The sequence below is a fragment of the Pristiophorus japonicus genome, chromosome 23 (assembly GCF_044704955.1).
Source record: "Pristiophorus japonicus isolate sPriJap1 chromosome 23, sPriJap1.hap1, whole genome shotgun sequence".
NCBI lineage: Eukaryota > Metazoa > Chordata > Chondrichthyes > Pristiophoridae > Pristiophorus > Pristiophorus japonicus.
The window spans coordinates 8,064,249-8,088,507 of NC_091999.1; the positions used below are offsets into that span (position 1 = coordinate 8,064,249).

Consider the following 24,259-nt stretch of genomic DNA (forward strand, 5'->3'; position numbering starts at 1 on the left):
GTCCAGGAGTTGGGGGCGGGGGGTCAAGGAGTCAGGAAGGTCAGGGGTCAGGAGCGGGGGGTCAGGGGTCAGGAACGGGGGTGGTCAGGGATTGGGGGAGCAGGGGGTTGGTCAGCGGTCAGGAGCGGGGGGGGGGGGTCAGGGGTTGGGTGAGCAGGGGGTTGGTCAGGGGTCAGGAGCGGGTGGGTCAGGGTTTGGGGAAGCAGGGGGTCAAGGGTCGGGGTCAGGAGTGGGGGGGGCGTCAGGGGTTGGGGGGAGCAGGGGGTCAGGGGTCGGGAGCAGGGGGGTCGGGGGAGCAGTGTGGGCTGAGGGGTTGGGGGAGCAGGGGTCGGGGTCAGGAGTGAGGGGTCGGGGTCAGGGGTCGTGGTCAGGAGTGGGGGGTCAGGGGTTGGGGAGCAGGGGGTCGGGGGAGCAGTGTGGGCTCAGGGGTTGGGGAGCAGGGGGTCAGGGGTCGGGAGCAGGGGGGTCGGGGGAGCAGTGTGGGCTGAGGGGTTGGGGGAGCAGGGGTCGGGGTCAGGAGTGAGGGGTCGGGGTCAGGATTGGGGGGTTAGGGGGTCAGGGGTCGTGGTCAGGAGTGGGGGGTCAGGGGTTGGGGAGCAGGGGGTCAGGGGTCGGGGGAGCAGTGTGGGCTCAGGGGAGCGGGGGAGCAGGGGGTCAGGGGTTGGGAGCGGGGGGGGGGTCAGGGTCAGGGGTCGGGAGGGGCGCTCAGATGGTAGGGTTGGGGGCGGTGAGCAGGGGCACGTTGTCCCGCCTGCGGCGGAGGAGTGAGGGGCGACGGTAACGCTCGCCATCGCGGACGGACTCGGGCAGGGGCTTGCGCTTGCTCTCGGGCAGCAGCATGATGCACAGGGTGCAGAGGATGGCAAAGGAGGCGTACACCACGTGATGCAGGAAGTAGCCGTGCTGGTTGTGGAGGTCCATGATGGGAGAGCTGAGCTGGCCGACCGACGCCAGGGCCAGAATCAGCCCCAGACCCTCGCCCCTAAATCATCAAACAGAGAGAGAGAGAGAGAGAAAGAGAGAAAGGAGAACGAGGAACACACTGCAATCATAACTTGCACAGGAGGAGGCCACTCGGACCCTCAAACCGAGACTGACCCGTCCAATTAATCCCACTCCCCCCCCACTCATATCTCATTGCACGTTGTTACGCACGGCCAGTACTGCAAACATAACTACTGTGGCTACAGAGGCTGGGCTAGGGTTAGGGTCAGGGTTAGGGTCAGGAGTGTCTCACCTCCTGAGCCTTTCCACCGTCTACAAGTCAGGAGTGCGATGGAACACTCCCCACTTTGCCTGGGTGAGCTGCAGCTCCAACAAACACTGGAGGAGCTCGACACCACCCAGGACAACGCAGCCCCGCTCGATGGGCCACGCGGCCCACCACCTCCAACACTCACTCCCTCCACCACCGGCGCACCGTGGCTGCAGTGTGCACCGTCCACAAGATGCACCGCGGCAACTCGCCAAGGTTTCTTCGGCAGCACCTCCCAAAACCCGCGACCTCTGCCCGCCTAGAAGGTCAAGGGCAGCAGGCGCATGGGGACACCACCACCTCCACGTTCCCCTCCCGGTCACACACACCATCCCTCGACTTGGAAATATATCGGCCGTTCCTCCATCGTCGCTGGCTCACAATCCTGGAACTCCCTCCCTGTTGCAACAGAGGAGGTTGAGAGGAGAAAAAAAAAAACAAAAAAAAAAAAAAAAAAAAAAAAAAAAAAAGGAGAAAAGAAAAAAGAAAATATGAAAAAAGAGATCATAGAGAGATAGTATTATGGTTTTGAGGTGGTTGGTGGAAGGTTTAGAGGGGATTTGAGGGGGGGGGGGGCTTCTTGACGCAGAGGGTTATGGGGATCTGGAACTCGCCGCCTGGAAGAGTGGTGGATGCAGAAACCCTCACCTCTTTTAAGAGATGGTTGGATGGGCACTTAAAGTGCAGTAACCTGCAGGGTATCGGACCCGGAGCTGGTCATTGGGATTAGACTGGATGACCTTTTGTCGGACGGAGCAGATATAACGGTAAGTACTGCCGGGAATAGAATACGGCCAGGGTGTGATCTCCTGGACTAGTGTCGATCGCCTGGATGGGTCAGAGAGGAATTTTCCCAGATTTCTTCCCCCTAAATTGGCCTGGGTTTTTGTCTGGTTTTTTGCCTCTCCCAGGAGATCCCATGTCTCCAGTTGGGGTGGAGTGTAGAATGTTTCAGTATAAGGGGTGTCGCAGTTGTGTGGGGCGGACTGGTTGGGCTGGGTGCTCTTTGCCTTTCCGTCATTGTTCACAGGTTTATATGTAACTTTCAGGGCGGCTGACCGAGGGCCGTGCGGCTCTTTGTCGGCCGGTGTGGACACGATGGGCCGGAATGGCCTCCTTCTGCGCCGTAAATTTCTATGTTTCCAACAGCACTGTGGGAGCACCTTCACCACACGGACTGCAACGGTTCAAGAAGGGGGCTCACCATCACCTTCTCAAGGGGTAATTAGAGATGGGCAATAAATGCCAGCCTTGCCAGCGATGCTCACATCCCAGGAACGAATAATAAAAGAACACACAAGGAATTAATCAGAGTATTATACCTCACTCAGAGTATTACTCTGCTGGTATTACTCAGGAACTTGCTTAGAGGGCTTGACATAGTCACCACCCTTGGCAGTCCCTCGGAATCGAGGAAGACTTGCCTCCACTCTAACAGTGAGTTCTCAGGTGACTGAACAGTCCAATACGGGAGCCACAGTCCCCTGTCACAGGTGGGACAGACAGTGGTTGAGGGAAGGGGAGGGTGGGACTGGTTTGCCGCACGCTCCTTCCGCTGCCTGCGCTTGCTTTCTGCACGCTCTCGGCGACGAGACTCGAGGTGCTCAGCGCCCTCCCGGATGCACTCCCTCCACTGAGGGCGGACTGGTCTTTGGGCCCAGGGACTCCCAGGTGTCGGTGGGGGATGTTGCACTTTATCAGGGAGGGCTTTGAGGGTGGTCCCTTGTAACGTTCCCTCTGCCCACCTGGGGCTCGCTTGCCCGTGAAGGAGTTCCGAGTAGAGCGCTCGCTTTGGGGAGTCTCGTGCCTGGGGGGACATGCGGACAATGTGGCCCTGCCCAGCGGAGCTGGTCGAGTGTGTGGTCAGTGCTTCGATGCTGGGGATGTTGGCCTGGTCGAGGACGCTAACGTTGGTGCGTCTGTCCTCCCGGGGGGATTTGCAGAGTTACTCTGTATTACTCTGCTGGTATTACTCAGGGAATTACTTGGGGGGGGGGGGGTGGTGCTTGACAGGGTAGCTGCTGAGAGAACAGTTCCCCTGGCTGGAGAGTCGAGAACCAAGGGGGCAGTGTCTCAGGATAAGGGGGTCACCGAGTCTTACCCCACGTCCCAGAGGTTGAAAGGTCAGTGACTGACCCGCCCGGCCTCCCAGAGAGAGAGAGAGCAAGGAGCCCCTACTCCCCACTCTGGGGCTGGTTCGGTCGGAGAAACGAGCGCACTTGCCGATCACAAGGCACAACGTAAACGACACTCACCTGATGACCGTGGGTATCACTTCAGCGGAGAAGAAGACACTGAGCATGGCCACAGCGTGCGAGGAGAACAGGCCAAGAATGGAGAAGGTCATAATGGCTGCGTCATTCAAGTCTGGAGGTTGGGGGAGAGAGAGATGGTGGTGAGCAGGGAGAGAGACAGTCAAAATACAGGCGCTGAGTGAAAGGGGAGGGTGAGGGGGATAGGGGGGTTGGGCGGAGGTGAGAGGGGAAGGCGGGGGGGGGGGGGGCGAGAGGGGAAGGCGGGGGAAGGGGGAGAGGGGAAGGTGGGGATGGGGGGGGAAGAGGGGGGGGCAAGATAATTCTGGGTGCCTCACTTTAGGAAGGACATCCATGACTTGCCTCAGGGGATAGTTTTCTCACTCGCCTCGGAGGCAGAGGGTCGCGGGTTCAAGTCCCACTGGAGAGCCTCGAGCCCCATAATTCACTGTCGGAGGGGCGGTGCTGAGGGAGCGCCGCACTGTCGGAGGGGCAGTACTGAGGGAGCGCCGCACTGTCGGAAGGGCAGTACTGAGGGAGCGCCGCACTGTCGGAGGGGCAGTACTGAGGGAGCGCCGCACTGTCGGAGGGGCAGTACTGAGGGAGCGCCGCACTGTCGGAAGGGCAGTACTGAGGGAGCGCCGCACTGTCGGAGGGGCCGTACTGAGGGAGCGCCGCACTGACGGAGGGGCAGTACTGAGGGAGCGCCGCACTGTCGGAGGGGCCGTACTGAGGGAGCGCCGCACTGTCGGAGGGGCAGTACTGAGGGAGTGCCGCACTGTCGGAGGGGCAGTACTGAGGGAGCGCCGCACTGTCGGAGGGGCAGTACTGAGGGAGCGCCGTACTGCGCTGTCGGAGGGGCAGTACTGAGGGAGTGCCGCACTGTCGGAGGGGCGGTACTGAGGGAGCGCCACACTGTCGGAGGGGCAGTACTGAGGGAGTGCCACACTGTCGGAGGGGCGGTACTGAGGGAGTGCCGCACTGTCGGAGGGGCAGTACTGAGGGAGTGCCGCACTGTCAGAGGGGCAGTACTGAGGGAGTGCCGCACTGTCGGAGGGGCAGTACTGAGGGAGCGCCGCACTGTCGGAGGGGCAGTACTGAGGGAGTGCCGCACTGTCGGAGGGGCAGTACTGAGGGAGCGCCGCACTGTCGGAGGGGCAGTACTGAGGGAGCGCCGCACTGTCGGAGGGGCAGTACTGAGGGAGGGGCCACTATTGGAAGAAGAGCAGGGGAATTCTCCCGGTGTTCAAGGGGCCAATGTTTATCCCTCAGCCAAGATTAGTACATGAGATTATCTGGTCATTCATTACATTGTTGTTTGTGGGAGCTTGCTGTGCGCAAACTGGCTGCCGCGTTTCCTATATTACAGTGAGCACACTTCAAAAGTACTTCATTGGCTAAGAAGCCCTTTGGGACTCCCCGAGATCGTGAAAGGTGTTATATAAATGCAAGTTTCTTTTCTTGGAGAGGGTACAGAAGAGATTTACTAGAACGTTATCAATCGACAGATTTTGGGTGATAAGAGAGTGAAGGCTTAAGATCATAAGAAATAGGAGCAGGAGTCGGCCATTCGGCCCCTCGAGCCTGCTCCGCCATTTAATACCATCATGGCTGATCCGATCATGGACTCAGCTCCACTTCCCCGCCCGCTCCCCATAACCCTTCACTCCCTTATCGCTCAAAAATCTGTCTATCTCCACCTTAAATATATTCAATGACCCAGCCTCCACAGCTCTCTGGGGCAGAGAATTCCACAGATTTACAACCCTCTGAGAGAAGAAATTCCTCCTCATCTCAGTTTTAAATGGGCGGCCCCTTATTCTAAGACCATGCCCCCCTAGTTCTAGTCTCCCCCATCAGTGGAAACATCCTCTCTGCATCCACCTTGTCGAGCCCCCTCATAATCTGATACGTTTCGATAAGATCACCTCTCATTCTTCTGAACTCCAATGAGTAGAGGCCCAACCTCCTCAACCTTTCCTCACAAGTCAATCCCCTCATCCCCGGAATCAACCGAGTGAACCTTCTCTGAACTGCCTCCAAAGCAAGTATATCCTTTCGTAAATACGGAGACCAAAACTGCACGCAGTACTCCAGGTGTGGCCTCACCAATACCCTGTATAACTGGAGCAAGACTTCCCTGCTTTTATACTCCATCCCCTTTGCAATAAAGGCCAAGATACCATTGGCCTTCCTGATCACTTGCTGTACCTGCAGACTAACCTTTTGTGTTTCATGCACAAGTAACCCCCAGGTCCCGCTGTACTGCGGCACTTTGCAATCTTTCTCCATTTAAATTATAATTTGCTTTTCTATTTTTTATGCCAGAGTGGATAACCTCACACTTTCCCACATTATACTCCATCTGCCAGATTTTTGCCCACTCACTGAGCCTGTCTGTGTCCTTTTGCAGATTTTTTGTGTCCTCCTCACACATTGCTTTTCCTCCCATCTTTGTATCGTCAGCAAACTTGGCTACGTTACACTCAGTCCCTTCTTCCAAGTCATTAATATAGATTGTAAATAGTTGAGGACCCAGCACTGATCCCTGTGGCATCCCACTAGTTACTGATTGCCAAATGACCCATTTATCCCGACTCTCTGTTTTCTGTTAGTTAGTCAATCCTCTATCCATGCTTAATATATTACCTCCAACCCCGTTATGGGTTACGGGGAGCGGGCGGGGAAGTGGAGCCGAGTCCATGATCGGATCAGCCATGATCGTATTAAATGGCGGAGCAGGCTCGAGGGGCCGAATGGCCGACTCCTGCTCCTATTTCTTATGTTCCCATGTTCACCTTAAACCTGTGCCCTCTGGTTCTCGACCCTTCCACCAATGGGAACAGTTTCTCTCTCTCTCTCCACTCTGTCCAGACCCCTCATGATTTTGAGCACCTCGATCAAATCTCCTCTCGACCTTCTCTGCTCCAAGGAGAACAATCTCAGCTTCTGCAGTCTCTACCCGTCACTGAAGTTCCTGATCCCTGGAACCATTCTCGGAAATCTTTCCTGCACCCTCTCTAAGGCCTTCACATCCTTCCGAAAGTGCGGTGCTCAGAATTGGACACAATGCTCCAGTTGGGGCTGAACCTGTGTTTTATCATAGTTTCCACAATTTAGTCCGCCAAAGCTCCATTTATGAAGCCTAGGATCCCGTAAGCCTTTTTAACTGCTTTCCTAACCTACCTTGTCTTTATGCAGTCTTTAGCCTAGTAAATCGTCCCCACGGTTGTCAGACATACCAGGCCACACAGGGGGATGTTAGGGCAGGTGACCAAAAGCTCAGTTGAAGTGGTAGATTTTAAGGAGTGGCTTCAAGGAGGGGAGAGAGGCGGAGAGGTTTAGGGAGGGAGTTCCAGAGCTTGGGGCCCCAGGCAACAGAAGGCACGGCCACCGATGGTGGAGCGCTGGAACATAAGAACGTAAGAAATAGGAGCAGGAGTCGGCCATTCGGCCCCTCGAGCCTGCTCCGCCATTTAATACGACCATGGCTGATCCGATCATGGACTCAGCTCCACTTCCCCGCCCGCTCCCCATAACCCTTCACTCCCTCATCGCTCAAAAATCTGTCTATCTCCACCTTAAATATATTCAATGACCCAGCCTCCACAGCTCTCTGGGGCAGAGAATTCCACAGATTTACAACCCTCTGAGAGAAGAAATTCCTCCTCATCTCAGTTTTAAATGGGCGGCCCCTTATTCTAAGACCATGCCCCCTAGTTCTAGTCTCCCCCATCAGTGGGAACATCCTCTCTGTATCCACCTTGTCGAGCCCCCCTCATAATCGTACACGTTTCAATAAGATCACCTCTCATTCTTCTGAACTCCAATGAGTAGAGGCCCAACCTCCTCAACCTTTCCTCACAAGTCAACCCCCTCATCCCCAGAATCAACCGAGTGAACCTTCTCTGAACTGCCTCCAAAGCAAGTTTATCCTTTCGTAAATACAGAGACCAAATCGGGGGATGCGTAAGATGCCAGAATTGGGAGAGCGCGGAGATCTCGGAGGGTTGTAGGAGTTTACAGAGAGAGGGTAGGGCGTGGACATGGAGGGATTGGAAGAGGAGGAGGGGAGAATATCTTCAATGGAGGCGTTGGCTAACCTTGGGCCAATGTCGGTCAGCGAGCACAGGGTTAGGATACGGGTCAGCAGCTCGCAAGTTGCACGCGGAGCAGGGGTGGGGGGGAGGGGAGGGGGAAGCGAGGAAGGAAGGAGGGGATAAAAGGCAGACCCGCCCCACCCTCCCCCCAGTCGCGCCGCCACACAAGGCGGAAGAGCTACTTACACTCGGTGAGGCCCAGCAGGATGAGGGAGGCAAGGCCAGTCAAGGTCATGCTCAGCAGCAGGATGCCCCTCCGCCCGAAGCGGTCGACGGTGAAGCAGAGGAACAGGCACGCCAACCCGCCCGTGCCCGCCGACAGCAGGTAGGTGAGGTAGAATCCCGAATTGGTGCCCAGGACGTTGTGCCGGACTGTGCCGTAGCAGTGGTGGATGCCGTGCCCGATAAACCTGCGGAGCGCCAGAAGATCCGCCAGCTGTTAGAACATCTGCCTGCTGCACTCCTCGACTCCATTAGAAGTCCCCCCCACCCCCCAATCGGCCGCTCAGCTATGATAGAAATGTCCTATGTTTACCCTACCTAGAATGGAAAAATCCTATGCAAACAAGTCACGTTACCCCACCTAAAAAGGAAAAATCCTATGTAAACAAGTCACGTTACCCCGCCCTAAAAAGGAAAAATCCTATGTAAACATGTCACGTTACGCCACCTATAATGGAAAAGTCCTATGTAAACAGATCACACTGCCCCACCCATAATGGAAAATCCTATGTAAACATGTCTCGTTACCCCACCTAGAAAAGGAAAAGTCCTTTGTAAACATGTCACGTTACGCCATCTATAATGGAAAAGTTCTATGTAAACACGCCACGTTACCCCTCAGTTATAATGGAAAAGTCCTATGTAAACGCGTCACATTGTAGTTGCACCGTGCCCACCACTGGCAGTGCCATTGAGCACTCAGTTCTGCCTCTCCTAGCTCCTCAGCCTGTGCTTTAGGGAAACTCCCACGCTCTAACCAACTCCACTCCTCTGATGCACAAATTGCCATTAATGTTTTGCTCTTTTTAAATTGGAAATGATGTCAAACCAGATTATTGTAGATTGTGTCCGCATTTTATAGGCCGTTCAAATGGGCACTGGTTTCCGTCTGTGGTGAGGCCCCACCGAAAATGGACCAGTTTAGACAGTGGGCAGCCTGGGGCCTAGTTCCTGCTGATATTAACTGAGGCCTGGTGTTTACTGATTCAGGCCTCGTGAGGCCTGGTTATTCAGGCCTACTAACTGAGGCCTGGTATTTACTGACTCAGACCTACCAACTGAGGCCTGATGTTTATTGACTTGGGCCGACTGACTGAGGCCTGGTGTTTACTGACTCGGGCCGACTGACTGAGGCCTGGTTATTCAGGCCGGTTGACTGAGGCCTGGTGTTTATTGACTTGGGCCTACTGACTGAGGCCTGGTGTTTACTGACTCGGGCCGACTGACTGAGGCCTGGTGTTTACTGACTCGGGCCTACTGACTGAGGCCTGATGTTTATTGACTTGGGCCTACTGACTGAGGCCTGGTGTTTACTGACTCGGGCCGACTGACTGAGGCCTGGTTATTCAGGCCGGCTGACTGAGGCCTGATGTTTATTGACTTGGGCCTACTGACTGAGGCCTGGTGTTTACTGACTTGGGCCGACTGACTGAGGCCTGATGTTTATTGACTTGGGCCGACTGACTGAGGCCTGGTGTTTATTGACTTGGGCCTACTGACTGAGGCCTGGTGTTTATTGACTTGGGCCTACTGACTGAGGCCTGGTGTTTATTGACTTGGGCCTACTGACTGAGGCCTGGTGTTTACTGACTTGGGCCGACTGACTGAGGCCTGATGTTTATTGACTTGGGCCGACTGACTGAGGCCTGATGTTTATTGACTTGGGCCTACTGACTGAGGCCTGGTGTTTACTGACTTGGGCCGACTGACTGAGGCCTGATGTTTATTGACTTGGGCCGACTGACTGAGGCCTGATGTTTATTGACTTGGGCCTACTGACTGAGGCCTGGTATTTACTGACTTGGGCCGACTGACTGAGGCCTGGTGTTTACTGACTTGGGCCTACTGACTGAGGCCTGGTGTTTATTGACTTGGGCCTACTGACTGAGGCCTGGTGTTTACTGACTTGGGCCGACTGACTGAGGCCTGATGTTTATTGACTTGGGCCTACTGACTGAGGCCTGGTGTTTACTGACTCGGGCCGACTGACTGAGGCCTGGTTATTCAGGCCGGCTGACTGAGGCCTGATGTTTATTGACTTGGGCCTACTGACTGAGGCCTGGTGTTTACTGACTCGGGCCGACTGACTGAGGCCTGATGTTTATTGACTTGGGCCGACTGACTGAGGCCTGGTGTTTATTGACTTGGGCCTACTGACTGAGGCCTGGTGTTTACTGACTCGGGCCGACTGACTGAGGCCTGATGTTTATTGACTTGGGCCTACTGACTGAGGCCTGGTGTTTACTGACTCGGGCCGACTGACTGAGGCCTGGTTATTCAGGCCGGCTGACTGAGGCCTGATGTTTATTGACTTGGGCCTACTGACTGAGGCCTGGCTATTCAGGCCGGCTGACTGAGGCCTGATGTTTATTGACTCGGGCCGACTGACTGAGGCCTGGTGTTTACTGACTCGGGCCGACTGACTGAGGCCTGGTGTTTACTGACTCGGGCCGACTGACTGAGGCCTGGTGTTTACTGACTCGGGCCGACTGACTGAGGCCTGGTGTTTACTGACTCGGGCCGACTGACTGAGGCCTGGTGTTTACTGACTCGGGCCGACTGACTGAGGCCTGGTTATTCAGGCCGGCTGACTGAGGCCTGATGTCTGCTGATTCAGGCCTACTGAGTAAAGCAGGCCAGCTCTGACAGCGTGCAGCCTGGGGCCTATTGCGTGTTGACCAAACTAACTCCGTGACAATCAATCCCGAGCACGGTCAAAGCCAAACCCGCTTCAGAGGAGACGAAGGCGAGAGGACATCGGGGTAGGCCCGGCCCCAAACTTCAACTGCCTCCCCCACCTCCCCTTCGCGGTGAACCGTTGTGGCCTACTCACGTGGTGAAGCCAAGGATGAGAATATTCTTCCATATATTTCTGCTCTTCAGCAGTTTACAAATGGATTGCTGGCTTGGGCCTTGCTGGCTGGGGTACCCGGAGTCCAATTCTAGAGAGTAAGGAGGTGAAAAGAAATATGGGGAGGTTTGAGAGAAAGTAAAAGTAAAAATAAAAGTGGTGACGCAGGTTAACAAGGCCATAAAAAGAGGCGCTGACGTCCATTTCTAAACGGATAGAATTGAAAAATTAGTGAGGTTGTGTTAAACTTGTATAGAACTTCGGTTAGACCACACTGGGAGCACTGTGCACAGTTCTGGTCTCCATATCACACTGGGAGCACTGTGTACAGTTCTGGTCATATCACACTGGGAGCACTGTGCACAGTTCTGGTCTCCATATCACACTGGGTGCACTGTGCACAGTTCTGGTCTCCATATCACACTGGGAGCACTGTGCACAGTTCTGGTCTCCATATCACACTGGGAGCACTGTGTACAGTTCTGGTCTCCATATCACACTGGGAGCACTGTGTACAGTTCTGGTCTCCATATCACACTGGGAGCACTGTGCACAGTTCTGGTCTCCATATCACACTGGGAGCACTGTGTACAGTTCTGGTCATATCACACTGGGAGCACTGTGCACAGTTCTGGTCTCCATATCACACTGGGAGCACTGTGTACAGTTCTGGTCTCCATATCACACTGGGAGCACTGTGCACAGTTCTGGTCTCCATATCACACTGGGAGCACTGTGCACAGTTCTGGTCATATCACACTGGGAGCACTGTGTACAGTTCTGGTCTCCATATCACACTGGGAGCACTGTGCACAGTTCTGGTCATATCACACTGGGAGCACCGTGCACAGTTCTGGTCTCCATATCACACTGGGAGCACTGTGCACAGTTCTGGTCTCCATATCACACTGGGAGCACTGTGCACAGTTCTGGTCTCCATATCACACTGGGAGCACTGTGTACAGTTCTGGTCATATCACACTGGGAGCACTGTGCGCAGTTCTGGTCATATCACACTGGGTGTACTGTGCACAGTTCTGGTCATATCACACTGGGAGCACTGTGCACAGTTCTGGTCATATCACACTGGGAGCACTGTGCACAGTTCTGGTCTCCATATCACACTGGGAGCACTGTGCACAGTTCTGGTCATATCACACTGGGAGCACTATGCACAGTTCTGGTCTCCATATCACACTGGGAGCACTGTGCACAGTTCTGGTCATATCACACTGGGAGCACTGTGTACAGTTCTGGTCTCCATATCACACTGGGAGCACTGTGCACAGTTCTGGTCTCCATATCACACTGGGAGCACTGTGCACAGTTCTGGTCATATCACACTGGGAGCACTGTGTACAGTTCTGGTCTCCATATCACACTGGGAGCACTGTGCACAGTTCTGGTCATATCACACTGGGAGCACCGTGCACAGTTCTGGTCTCCATATCACACTGGGAGCACTGTGCACAGTTCTGGTCTCCATATCACACTGGGAGCACTGTGCACAGTTCTGGTCTCCATATCACACTGGGAGCACTGTGTACAGTTCTGGTCATATCACACTGGGAGCACTGTGCGCAGTTCTGGTCATATCACACTGGGAGCACTGTGCACAGTTCTGGTCATATCACACTGGGAGCACTGTGCACAGTTCTGGTCATATCACACTGGGAGCACTGTGCACAGTTCTGGTCTCCATATCACACTGGGAGCACTGTGCACAGTTCTGGTCTCCATATCACACTGGGAGCATTGTGCACAGTTCTGGTCATATCACACTGGGAGCACTGTGCACAGTTCTGGTCTCCATATCACACTGGGAGCACTGTGCACAGTTCTGGTCATATCACACTGGGTGCACTGTGCGCAGTGATAGTGAAGGAGATAGAGGCACTGGAGAAGGTGGAAAAAAGATTTACAAGGACGATACCAGAACTGGGAAGTTATACCCATGAGAAAGATTGAACACGCTGGGGCTGTTTTCTCTTGAAAAGGCAAGACTCCGGGGTGAGCTGATAGAGGTGTCTAAGATTAGGAAGGGGTTCGATTGGGTAAATGTAGAGAAGATATTTCCACTTGTGGGGGAGATCAGAACCAGGGGGCCATCAATATAAGACAGTCAGTAATAAATCCAATGGGGAATTCAGGAGAAACGTCTTTACCCAGAGAGCAGTGGGAATGTGGAACTCGCTGCCACAGGGAGGGGTTGAGGAGAATAGTATCGATGCATTTAAGGGGAGGCTGGATAAACACACGGGGGAGATGGGAATAGAAGGATATGGGGATAAGGTGAGGGGTTGGAGGGGGCCATAAACCCCGACACGGACCTGTTCGGCCAAACGGCCTCTTCCTGAACGGTAGATTTAATTTAATTCAAGATAATTGTAGAAATATACAGGCTATGGCAACATAAGATGGGAAGACCCGAGAGTAAGGTTAAGGAGGGAACGGGACTGTCCTTCAACATAGAAGCGAATTACCAGTGAAACGGAAGTTTAGTCAATCCTTCCTTCACATAGCCAGTAACAATTATAAACTAATCATGGGAAATGAAGTTTATTGTAAAGTAATCATCAGAGAGCAGACAAATGTGTAATTAAAGGGATTATAGAATTGTATAGTCATCATAGACAGTCCCTGGGAATCGAGGAAGACTTGCCTCCACTCTAACAGTGAGTTCTCAGGTGACTGAACAGTCCAATACGGGAACCACAGTCCCTGTCACAGGTGGGACAGACAGTGGTTGAGGGAAGGGGAGGGTGGGACTGGTTTGCCGCACGCTCCTTCCGCTGCCTGCGCTTGCTTTCTGCACGCTCTCGGCGACGAGACTCGAGGTGCTCAGCGCCCTCCCGGATGCACTTCCTCCACTGCGGGCGGGACTGGTCTTTGGGCCCAGGGACTCCCAGGTGTCGGTGGGGATGTTGCACTTTATCAGGGTGGACTTTGAGGGTGTGTCCCTTGTAACGTTTCCTCTGCCCACCTGGGGCTCGCTTGCCCGTGAAGGAGTTCCGAGTAGAGCGCTTGCTTTGGGGAGTCTCGTGTCTGGGGGGACATGCGGACAATGTGGCCCTGCCCAGCGGAGCTGGTCGAGTGTGGTCAGTGCTTCGATGCTGGGGATGTTGGGCCTGGTCGAGGACGCTAACGTTGGTGCGTCTGTCCTCCCGGGGGATTGGCAGGATCTTGCGGAGACGGCGTTGGTGGTATTTCTCCAGCGACTTGAGGTGTCTACTGTACATGGTCCATGTCTCTGAGCCATACAGGAGGGCGGGTATCACTACAGCCCTGTAGACCATGAGCTGGGGGTGAGGTACCTACTGTACATGGTCCATGTCTCTGAGCCATACAGGAGGGCGGGTATCACTACAGCCCTGTAGACCATGAGCTGGGGGTGAGGTACCTACTGTACATGGTCCATGTCTCTGAGCCATACAGGACGGCGGGTATCACTACAGCCCTGTAGACCATGAGCTGGGGGTGAGGTACCTACTGTACATGGTCCATGTCTCTGGGCCATACAGGAGGGCGGGTATCACTACAGCCCTGTAGACCATGAGCTGGGTGGTGGATTTGAGGGCCTGGTCTTCGAACACTCTTTTCCTCATGTAACGTTTGTCGATGACTTTCTTTCAATACTCGAAGTCCCACCAAATCATTGCGACTGTAGGGAATAGGTACACACCGAGTAAACTGTCTACAAACCTACAGTAAGTTTTGGTCAACAATAATGTGTTCATAGATAGCTTGACAGCCCCGACCTGCGTGAGAACACCAGCAGCAGGTCGGGGCCATAAAATGAGCGTAGGTGAGCTACGTGGAGACGCACTACCCCAGGGAGCACGCACCAGCCACTGCAGGAGGGTGGGAGCAGTGCAGAGGGGCCTTACCAAGGTCCAGGTCGGTGACTGGAGCGCGGGCAGGTACAGAGGGAGCGGCGAGATCGGGGCGGAGGAGCGGCGAGGGATTGTAGGGGGGCGTGATCGGGGGCCCAGGAGAGCCGGGGGCCCAGGGGGCAGCACGGGCCCAGCCCACACTGTGCGATGTGTGGGCGCACTGGGTCCTTGCAGCAGAGCTGGTCTCCAGGCGTCCTGGTTAACCCTGGCCCACTGGACCAAGACCCAACTCTGTCAAGCCCCGTGTGGTGGCTGGTATACAACGGTCACCCCACGTTAAAACAATCCACCCACAGGGCGTCTTCCACCCTTCAGGATGAAGTTCGGCTCCTTCATTCGAAACACCTGCGAACTCGGCCTTATTTGGCGTGGAAACAAGTCACCCAAGAGGCCCACCTACCCGTGAAGGACTCCTCCAGTTCCAGGGGCTCGCGGTCAAAGATTTGCCCGTTCTTCTCCATGATGACGGTGAGCACATTCTTGGCTTCCGTCACCTGATTGGTGGCCAGGAGCCAGCGAGGCGATTCGAGCAGCACCCACGGACAACTGCGGAGAAAGAGAGAGAAAGAGAGAGAGAGTGAGAATTCCAGACGGATGCAAAGGTCGCCAGGAATCGGCTGACGGGGTCGTGGAATCTTAAAAAAAAAATTCACTCGCGGGAGTCGCGGGCAATAGAATGAGAGAAATTTACGGCACGGAAGGAGGCCATTTCGGCCCATCGTGTCCGTGCCGGCCGACCAAGAGGCAACAACCAGGGGGCAGAGACTGAAAGTAATTGGGGGGAGGTTTAGAGGGGATTTGAGGGGAAATGTCTTCACCCAGAGGGTGGTGGGGGTCTGGGGTGGAACTCACGGCCTGAAAGGGGGGTAGAGGCAGAAACCCTCACCACATTTGGATGTGCACCTGAAGTGCCGTAACCCAGAGGGCTACGGACCCAGAGCGGGAAAGTGGGATTAGGCCGGGTAGCCTCTTGGTCGGCCGGCACAACACGGACACGATGGGCCGAATGGCCTCCTTCCGTGCTGTGAATTTCTGTGATTCTATCTCCAGCCCTCAGTGTCTCTATCCCTTCTTCCCCAACCTCTCACTATAGACAGCGAGGGTTTGGAGATGGATTGGATTGAAGATGGAGGGAGGGCGACCCTGGGAGGGGAGGAGGGGCAGACCATGGCCTGTTGCCCGTCTCTGCCCCCTGCCTCAGCTCATCCGCTGCTGAAGCCCTCATCCGTGCCTTTGTTACCTCCAGACTTGACTATTCCAACGCACTCCTGGCTGGCCTCCCACATTCTACCCGACGTAAACTAGAGGTGATCCAAAACTCGGCTGCCCCCGTGCCCTAACTCGCACCGAGTCCCACTCACCCATCACCTCCTGTGCTCACTGCCCCGTGTCCTAACTCGCACCGAGTCCCACTCACCCATCACCCCCTGTGCTCACTGCCCCGTGTCCTAACTCACACCCAGTCCCACTCACCCATCACCCCCTGTGCTCACTGTCCCGTGTCCTAACTCACACACAGTCCCGCTCACCCATCACTCCCTGTGCTCACTGCCCCGTGTCCTAACTCACACCCAGTCCCGCTCACCCATCACCCCCTGTGCTCACTGCCCCGTGTCCTAACTCACACCCAGTCCCGCTCACCCATCACCCCCTGTGCTCACTGCCCCGTGTCCTAACTCACACCCAGTCCCACTCACCCATCACCCCTTGTGCTCGCTGCCCCGTGTCCTAACTCACACTGACTCCCACTCACCCATCACCGACTGTGCTCACTGCCCCGTGTCCTAACTCGCACCGAGTTCCACTCACCCATCACCCACTGTGCTCACTGCCCTGTGTTCTAACTCACACCCAGTCCCGCTCACCCATCACCCCCTGTGCTCACTGCCCCGTGTCCTAACTCACACCCAGTCCCACTCACCCATCACCCCCTGTGTTCACTGCCCCGTGTCCTAACTCACACCCAGTCCTGCTCACCCATCACCCTCTGTGCTCACTGCCCCGTGTCCTAACTCACACCCAGTCCCACTCACCCATCACCCCCTGTGCTCACTGCCCCGTGTCCTAACTCGCACCAAGTCCCACTCACCCATCACCCCCTGTGCTCACTGCCCCGTGTCCTAACTCGCACCAAGTCCCACTCACCCATCACCCCCTGTGCTCACTGACCCCGTGTCCTAACTCACACCCAGTCCCACTCACCCATCACCCCCTGTGCTCGCTGACCTACACTGGCTCCCGATTAAGCAACAACTCAATTTCAAAATTCTCATCCTTGTTTTCAAATCCCTCCATGGCCCTCGCCCCCTCCCTATCTCTGTAACCTTCTCCAGCCCCACAACCCCCCCGAGATGTCTGCGCTCCTCTAATTCTGCCCTCCTGACCATCCCTGATTATAATCGCTTCACCATCGGTGGCCGTGCCTTCTGTTGCCTGGGCCCCAAGCTCTGGAACTCCCTCCCTAAACCTCTCCGACTCTCTACCTCTCTCTCCTCCTTCAAGACGCTCCTTAAAACTGACCTCTTTGACCAAGCTTTTGGTCACCTGCCCTAATTTCTCCTTATAAGAACATAATAATTAAGAGCAGGAGTAGGCCATTCGGCCCCTCGAACCTGCTTTGCCATTGAATGAGATCAATAGCAAGTGTATTCTTCCTTAGGTAAGGAGACTAAAACTGCACACAATACTCCAGGTGTGGTCTCAACAGGACCCGATATAATCGCAGTAAGACGTCTTTACTCTTATACTCAAATCCTCTGGTAATAAACCCCAACATACCATTTGCTTTCCCGATTGCTTGCTGTACCTGCATGTTAACGTTCAGTGATTGGTGTACAAGGACCCCCAGGTCCTTCTGAACACCGACATTTCTCAATCCCTCACCGTTTAAACAATACTCTGCTTTTCTATTTTTCGAACCAAAGTGGATAACTTCACGTTTCTCCACATTATTTTCCATTTGCCATGTTCTTGCCCACTCACTGAGCCTGTCTACATCCCCTTGAAGCCTCTTTGCATCCTCCTCACAACTTACATTCCCGCCAAGCTTTGTATCACCAGCAACCTTGGCTATATTACACTTGGTCCCCTCATCCAAATCATTGATCTAGATTGTGAATAGCTGGGGCCCCAGCACTGGTCCCTGTGGCACCCCACTAGTTACAGCCCGCCAACCCCGAAAATGACCCGTTTGTTCCTACTCTCCGTTTTCTGTCCGTTAACCAATCCTCAATCCATGCTGGTATATTACCCCCAATCCCATGTGCCCTAATTTTGTTCAATAACCTCTTGTGTGGCACCTTATCGAATGCCTTTTGAAAATCCAAATACATCACATCTACCGGATCCCCCTTATCTATTCTGCTCGGTACAACCTCAAAAAACTCTAACAGATTTGTCAAACATGATTTCCCTTTCATAAATCCACACTGACCCTGCCCAATCCTATTATTCTACTCTTAAGTGGCCTGGTACCATGTCCTTAATAATAGATTCTAGCATTTTGCCTGTGACTGATGTCAGGCTAACTGGTCTGTAGTTCCCCATTTTCTCTCCCCCTCCTTTCTTACATTAGCTGCCTTCCAATCTGTGGGAACCATTCTAGCATCTATGGAAGTTTGGAAGATGACAACCAATGCATCCACTATCTCTATAGCCATCTCTTTCAAAACCCTAGGATTTGGGCCATCAGGTCCAGGGGATTTATCGCCTTTCAATCCCATTAATTTCTCTTGTGCTATTTTTTTTTTTTACTAATACTAATTTCTTTCAGCTCCTCATTCTCACTAGGCCTCTTGGTTCTCCACTATTTCCGGGAGATTCTTTTGTGTCCTCTTTCGTGAAGACAAACACAAAGTATTTGTTTAATTTCTCCTGTCTCAGCCTGTTGGGGGCCCACATTTACTCTCGCTAATCTTTTCCTTTTTACATACCTACAGAAGCCTTTACAATCTGTTTTTATGTCTCTCGCTAGTTTACTCTCATATTCTATTTTCCCGTGATCAATTTCTTGGTCCTCCTTTGCTGAATTCTAAAACCCTCCCAATCCTCGGGCTTACTGCTCTTTTTGGTAACATTATAAGCTTCTTCCTTTGATCCAATACTATCTTTAACTTCTCTTGTCAGCCACAATTGGACCACCTTTCCCATTGGTTTTTGTGCCTTAAAGGAATGTATGTTTGTTGTAAATTATGTGTTAAGTATGAAGGGGAAGTCATGTTTGACAAATTTGCTGGAATTCTTTGAGGATGTAACGAACAGGGTGGATAAAGGGGAGCCAGTGGATGTGGTGTATTTGGATTTCCAGAAGGCATTTGACAAGGTGCCACATAAAAGGTTACTGCACAAGATAAAAGTTCACGGGGTTGGGGGTAATATATTAACATGGATAGAGGATTGGTTAACTAACAGAAAACAGAGAGCCGGGATAAATGGTTCATTCTCGGGTTGGCAAACAGTAACTAGTGGGATGCCGCAGGGATCAGTGCTGGGGCCCCAACTATTTACAATCTATATTCATGACTTGGAAGAAGGGACTGAGTGTAACGTAGCCAAGTTTGCTGACGATACAAAGATGGGAGGAAAAGCAATGTGTGAGGAGGACACAAAAAATCTTCAAAAGGACATAGACAGACTCAGTGAGTGGGCAAACATTTGGCAGATGGAGTATAATGCTGGAAAATGTGAGGTCAGAAAAAAATCAAAAAGCAAGTTATTATTCAAATGCAGAAAAATTTCAAAGTGCTGCAGTACAGCTCGACCTGGGGGTCCTTGAGCATGAAACACAAAAGGTTAGTCTGCAGGTACAGCAAGTGATCAGGAAGGCCAATGGAATCTTAGCCTTTATTGCAAAGTGGATGGAGTATAAAAGCAGGGAAGTCTTGCTACAGTTATACAGGGTATTGGTGAGGCCACACCTGGAGTACTGCGTGCAGTTTTGGTTTCCATATTGCCGAAAAGATATATTTGCTTTGGAGGCAGTTCAGAGAAGGTTCACTCGGTTGATTCTGGAGATGAGGGGGTTGACTTATGAGGAAAGGTTGAGTAGGTTGGGCCTCTACTCATTGGAGTTCAGAAGAATGAGAGGTGATCTTATCGAAACGTATCAGATTATGAGGGGGCTCGACAAGGTGGATGCAGAGAGGATGTTTCCACTGATGGGGGAGACTAGAACTAGGGGGCATGGTCTTAGAATAAGGAGCTGCCCATTTAAAACTGAGCTGAGGAGGAATTTCTTCTCTCAGAGGGTTGTAAATCTGTGGAATTCTCTGCCCCAGAGAGCTGTGGAGGCTGGGTCATTGAATATATTTAAGGTGGAGATAGACAGATTTTTGAGCGATAAGGGAGTGAAGGGTTATGGGGAGCGGGCGGGGAAGCGGAGCTGAGTCCATGATCGGATCAGCCATGATCGTATTAAATGGCGGAGCAGGCTCGAGGGGCCGAATGGCCGACTCCTGCTCCTATTTATTATGTTCTTAATTCTTTAAAGGCTAGCCATTGATTGTCTACCATCAGACCTTTCAACGTAGTTTCCCAATCTAACTTAGCCAATTCTCCCCTCATACCTTCCTCGTTTCCTTTGTTTAGATTGAAGATCCTAGTTACGGATTTAACTAAAACTTAATGTAAAATTCTATCATATTATGATCACTCTTCCCTAAAGGCCCCTTTACTACAAGGTTATTAATTAACCCTTTGTCATTGCACAATACCAGATCTAAAATAGCCCATTCTCCAGTTGGTTCCGCAACATACTGACCTCGAAAAGTATCTTGCATACATTCGATGAACTTGTCCACCACTGCCCATTTGGTTTGCCCAGTCAATCCTTAGATTAAAGCCCCCTATGATTATTGCATTACCCTTGTTACACGCACCTCTAATTTCCTGATTGATACTGTGCCCTACATTACCACTAGAGTTTGGGGGCCGAGAAACAACTCCTAGCAATTGTTTCCTGCCCCTTGCTGTTTCTTAGCTTCATCCAAACCGATTCTACTTCTTGATTTTCCGAGCCGAGACCCTTTCTCTCGCCTGCCTTTATCCCATCCTTTAATATTAGGACAACTCTTCTCAACGTTAAGTATCCGGAATATTTAGTTCCCAACCGTGGTCACTTTGCAACCACGTCTCCGTAATGGCTATTAGATCAAAGCTATTAATTTCTATCTGCGCTATTAATTCATCTATTCTGTTGTGAATGCTTCACGCATTCAGATAGAGTGCCTTTAAGCTCTGACTGTGGTCTATTTTTCCCTGATGTCACCTGAGTCACTGATCTACCACCCAGCTCATGGTCTACAGGACTGTAGTAATACCCGCCCTCCTGTGTGGCTCACAGACATGGACCATGTACAGAAGACGCCTCAAGTTGCTGGAAACATAGAAACAGAGAAAATAGGTGCAGGAGTAGGCCATTCGGCCCTTCGAGCCTGCACCGCCATTCAATAAGATCATGGCTGATCATTCACCTCAGTACCCCTTTCCTGCTTTCTCTCCATACCCCTTGATCCCTTTAGCCGTAAGGGCCACATCTAACTCCCTCTTGAATAGTTCTAATGAACTGGCCTCAACAACTCTCCGCGGAAGAGAATTCCACAGGTTCACAACTCTCTGGGTGAAGAAGTTTCTCCTCACCTCGGTCCTAAATGGCCTGCCCCTTATCCTTAGACTGTGACCCCTGGTTCTGGACTTCCCCAACATCGGGAACATTCTTCCCGCATCTAACCTGTCCGTTGCCGTCAGAATTTTATATGTTGCTATGAGATCCCCTCTCATCCTTCTAAACTCCAGTGAATACAGGCCCAACGATGTCTCCGCAAGATCCTGCAAATCCCCCTGGGAGGACAGACGCGCCAACGTTAGCGTCCTCGACCAGGCCCAACATCCCCAGCATCGAAGCACTGACCACACACTCGACCAGCTCCGCTGGGCAGGGCCACATTGTCCGCACGGCCCCCAGACACGAGACTCCCCAAAGCAAGCGCTCTACTCGGAACTCCTTCACGGCAAGCGAGCCCCAGGTGGGCAGAGGAAACGTTATAAGGACACCCTCAAAGCCTCCCTGATAAAGTGCAACATCCCCCACCGACACCTGGGAGTCCCTGGGCCAAAGAGCGGCCTCGGTGGAGAAAGTGAAAAAAGCAGAGAAGTCTTGCTCCAGTTATACAGGGTATTGGTGAGGCCACACCTGGAGTACTGCGTGCAGTTTTGGTCTCCGTATTTACGAAAGGATATACTTGCTTTGGAGGCTGTTCAGAGAAGGTTCACTCGGTTGATTCCGGAGATGAGGGGGTTGACTTATGAGGAAAGGTTGAGGAGGTTGGGCCTCTACTCATTGGAGTTCAGAAGAATGAGAGGTGATCTTATCGAAACGTATCAGATTATGAGGGGGCTCGACAAGGTGGATGCAGAGAGGATGTTCCCACTGATGGGGGAGACTAGAACTAGGGGGCATGGTCTTAGAATAAGGGGCCGCCCATTTAAAACTGGGATGAGGAGGAATTTCTTCTCTCAGAGGATTGTAAATCTGTGGAATTCTCTGCCCCAGAGAGCTGTGGAGGCTGGGTCATTGAATATATTTAAGGCGGAGATAGACAGATTTTTGAGCGATAAGGGAGTGAAGGGTTATGGGGAGCGGGCGGGGAAGTGGAGCTGAGTCCATGATCGGATCAGCCATGATGGTATTAAATGGCGGAGCAGGCTCAAGGGGCCGAATGGCCGACTCCTGCTCCTGTTTCTGATGTTCTTACGTTTCAATTCTGCCCCCCTGACCATCCCTGATTATAATCGCTCCACCATCGGTGGCCGTGCCTTCTGTTGCCTGGGCCCCAAGCTCTGGAACTCCCTCCCTAAACCTCTCCGCCTCTCTAACTCCTTCAAGACGCTCATTAAAAGCCACCTCAATTTTTGGTCACCTGTGCCAATTTCTATTTATGCGGTTTGGTGTCAAATTTTCATCTCATAATTCTCCTGTCAAGCGCCTTGGGATGTTTCACTATGTGAAAGGCGCGATATAAACGCAAGTTGTGCGCAGTTTGGGTCTCCTTACCTAAGGAAGGATACACTTGCCACAGAGGGAGTGCAGCGAAGGTTCACCAGACTGATTCCTGGCATGGCAGGACTGCCGTACGAGGCGAGATTGGGTCGACTGGGCCTGTATTCACTGGAGTTTAGAAGAATGAGAGGGGGTCTCATTGAAAGGTATAAAATTCTGACGGGGTTGGACAGACTGGATGCGGGGAGAATGTTTCCCCCGGGGGCTGGGAAGTCTAGAACAAGGAGTCACACAGTCTCAGGATACGGGGTAGGAAATTTAGGAGCGAGATGAGGAGAAATGTTCTCACTCCGAGGATGGTGAACCTGTGGAATTTTCGACCACAGAAGGCTGTGGAGGCCAAGTCACTGAATATATTTAAGAGGGAGATCGATAGATTTCTAGACACAAAAGGCATCAAGGAGTATGGAGAGAAAGCGGGAATATGGCGTTGAGATAGAAGATCAGTCATGGCCATATTGAATGGCGGTGCAGGCTCGAGGGGCCGAATGGCCGACTCCTGCTCCTATTGTCTGTGTTCCTGTTGTTGTTGTTGTTGTTGTTGTGGAGGAGGTCACTCACCAGTAGATGAAGAAGAGGGCGAGCGGGGCGGTGATGATGCCCTGGAGGATCCGCCAGTCCCGGCAGCCGACGGCCAGGCCCAGCAGCAAGAACTGACCGCCCACGGCGAAGAATCCGGCCACCATGGCCACCATCAGTCGGTGCGGAGGGTCGCACAGCTCCAGCCCTGGAGGTCACGGGGGTGGGGGGGTGGGGAGGGTTGGTGGGGGGGTGATAAAGACAAGCACCAGTGAGGAGCGAGGACAACAACAATACTGGCCAATCGGGGCCTTCCCCCTCCCCGCAATTCCCAGCAACCCGCTCAAACCCCGCCGCCCCTAACCCCACTGAAAACGGGTCGACCTCGCCACCCTTGAACTCTGACCTCGGCATCCTTGACCCCGCTAGAACGGGTCGGTTGAGCCTCTGACCTCAGCAGCAGTCGGCCCCAGTACTGGCTCGTTGACCTCTGACCACAGCATAGTTGACCACTGTGAATGACAGGTTAGATACAGAGCAACGCTCCCTCTACACTGTCCCATCAAACACTCCCAGGGCAAGTACAGGGGGTTAGATACAGAGTAAAGCTCCCTCTGCACTGTCCCATCAAACACTCCCAGGGCAGGTACAGCACGGGTTAGATACAGAGTAAAGCTCCCTCTACACTGTCCCATCAAACACTCCCAGGGCAGGTACAGGGGGTTAGATACAGAGTAAAGCTCCCTCTACACTGTCCCATCAAACACTCCCAGGGCAGGTACAGCACGGGGTTAGATCTCGAGTAAAGCTCCCTCTACACTATCCCATCAACACTCCCAGGGCAGGTACAGCATGGGGTTAGATACAGAGTAAAGCTCCCTCTACACTGTCCCATCTAACATGCCCAGGGCAGGTACAGCACGGGGTTAGATACAGAGTAAAGCTCCCTCTACACTGTCCCGTGACACACTCCCGGGACAGTGCGGTACCAATCTATGTCACATTATCAATGGGGAAGTGATGGGATGACAAAGTGTAGCTGTGTGCCTGTCTGCGTTCGAACTAAATGGCATTTGTGCCTGACACCAGAAGATCTTAAACTTTAACCATC

At 53.0% G+C, this 24,259-nt stretch overlaps 1 protein-coding gene across 1 annotated transcript in view; it reads right to left on the reverse strand.

Annotated features, from left to right (window-relative positions):
* Positions 1–293: 293 nt before the first annotated feature.
* The window catches only part of LOC139235618 (solute carrier family 22 member 17-like), a 32,279-nt gene continuing 8,313 nt past the window's right edge, over positions 294–24,259 (reverse strand). Inside the window, exons 5-10 of the mRNA XM_070866661.1 lie at positions 23,191–23,356; positions 14,974–15,119; positions 10,663–10,771; positions 7,794–8,017; positions 3,511–3,622; positions 294–982 (exon numbers count right to left, since the gene is read on the reverse strand). Of these exons, the coding sequence (XP_070722762.1) occupies positions 706–982; positions 3,511–3,622; positions 7,794–8,017; positions 10,663–10,771; positions 14,974–15,119; positions 23,191–23,356 (1,034 nt within the window). The 3' untranslated portion in view covers positions 294–705. The remainder of the gene's footprint in view (positions 983–3,510; positions 3,623–7,793; positions 8,018–10,662; positions 10,772–14,973; positions 15,120–23,190; positions 23,357–24,259) is intronic.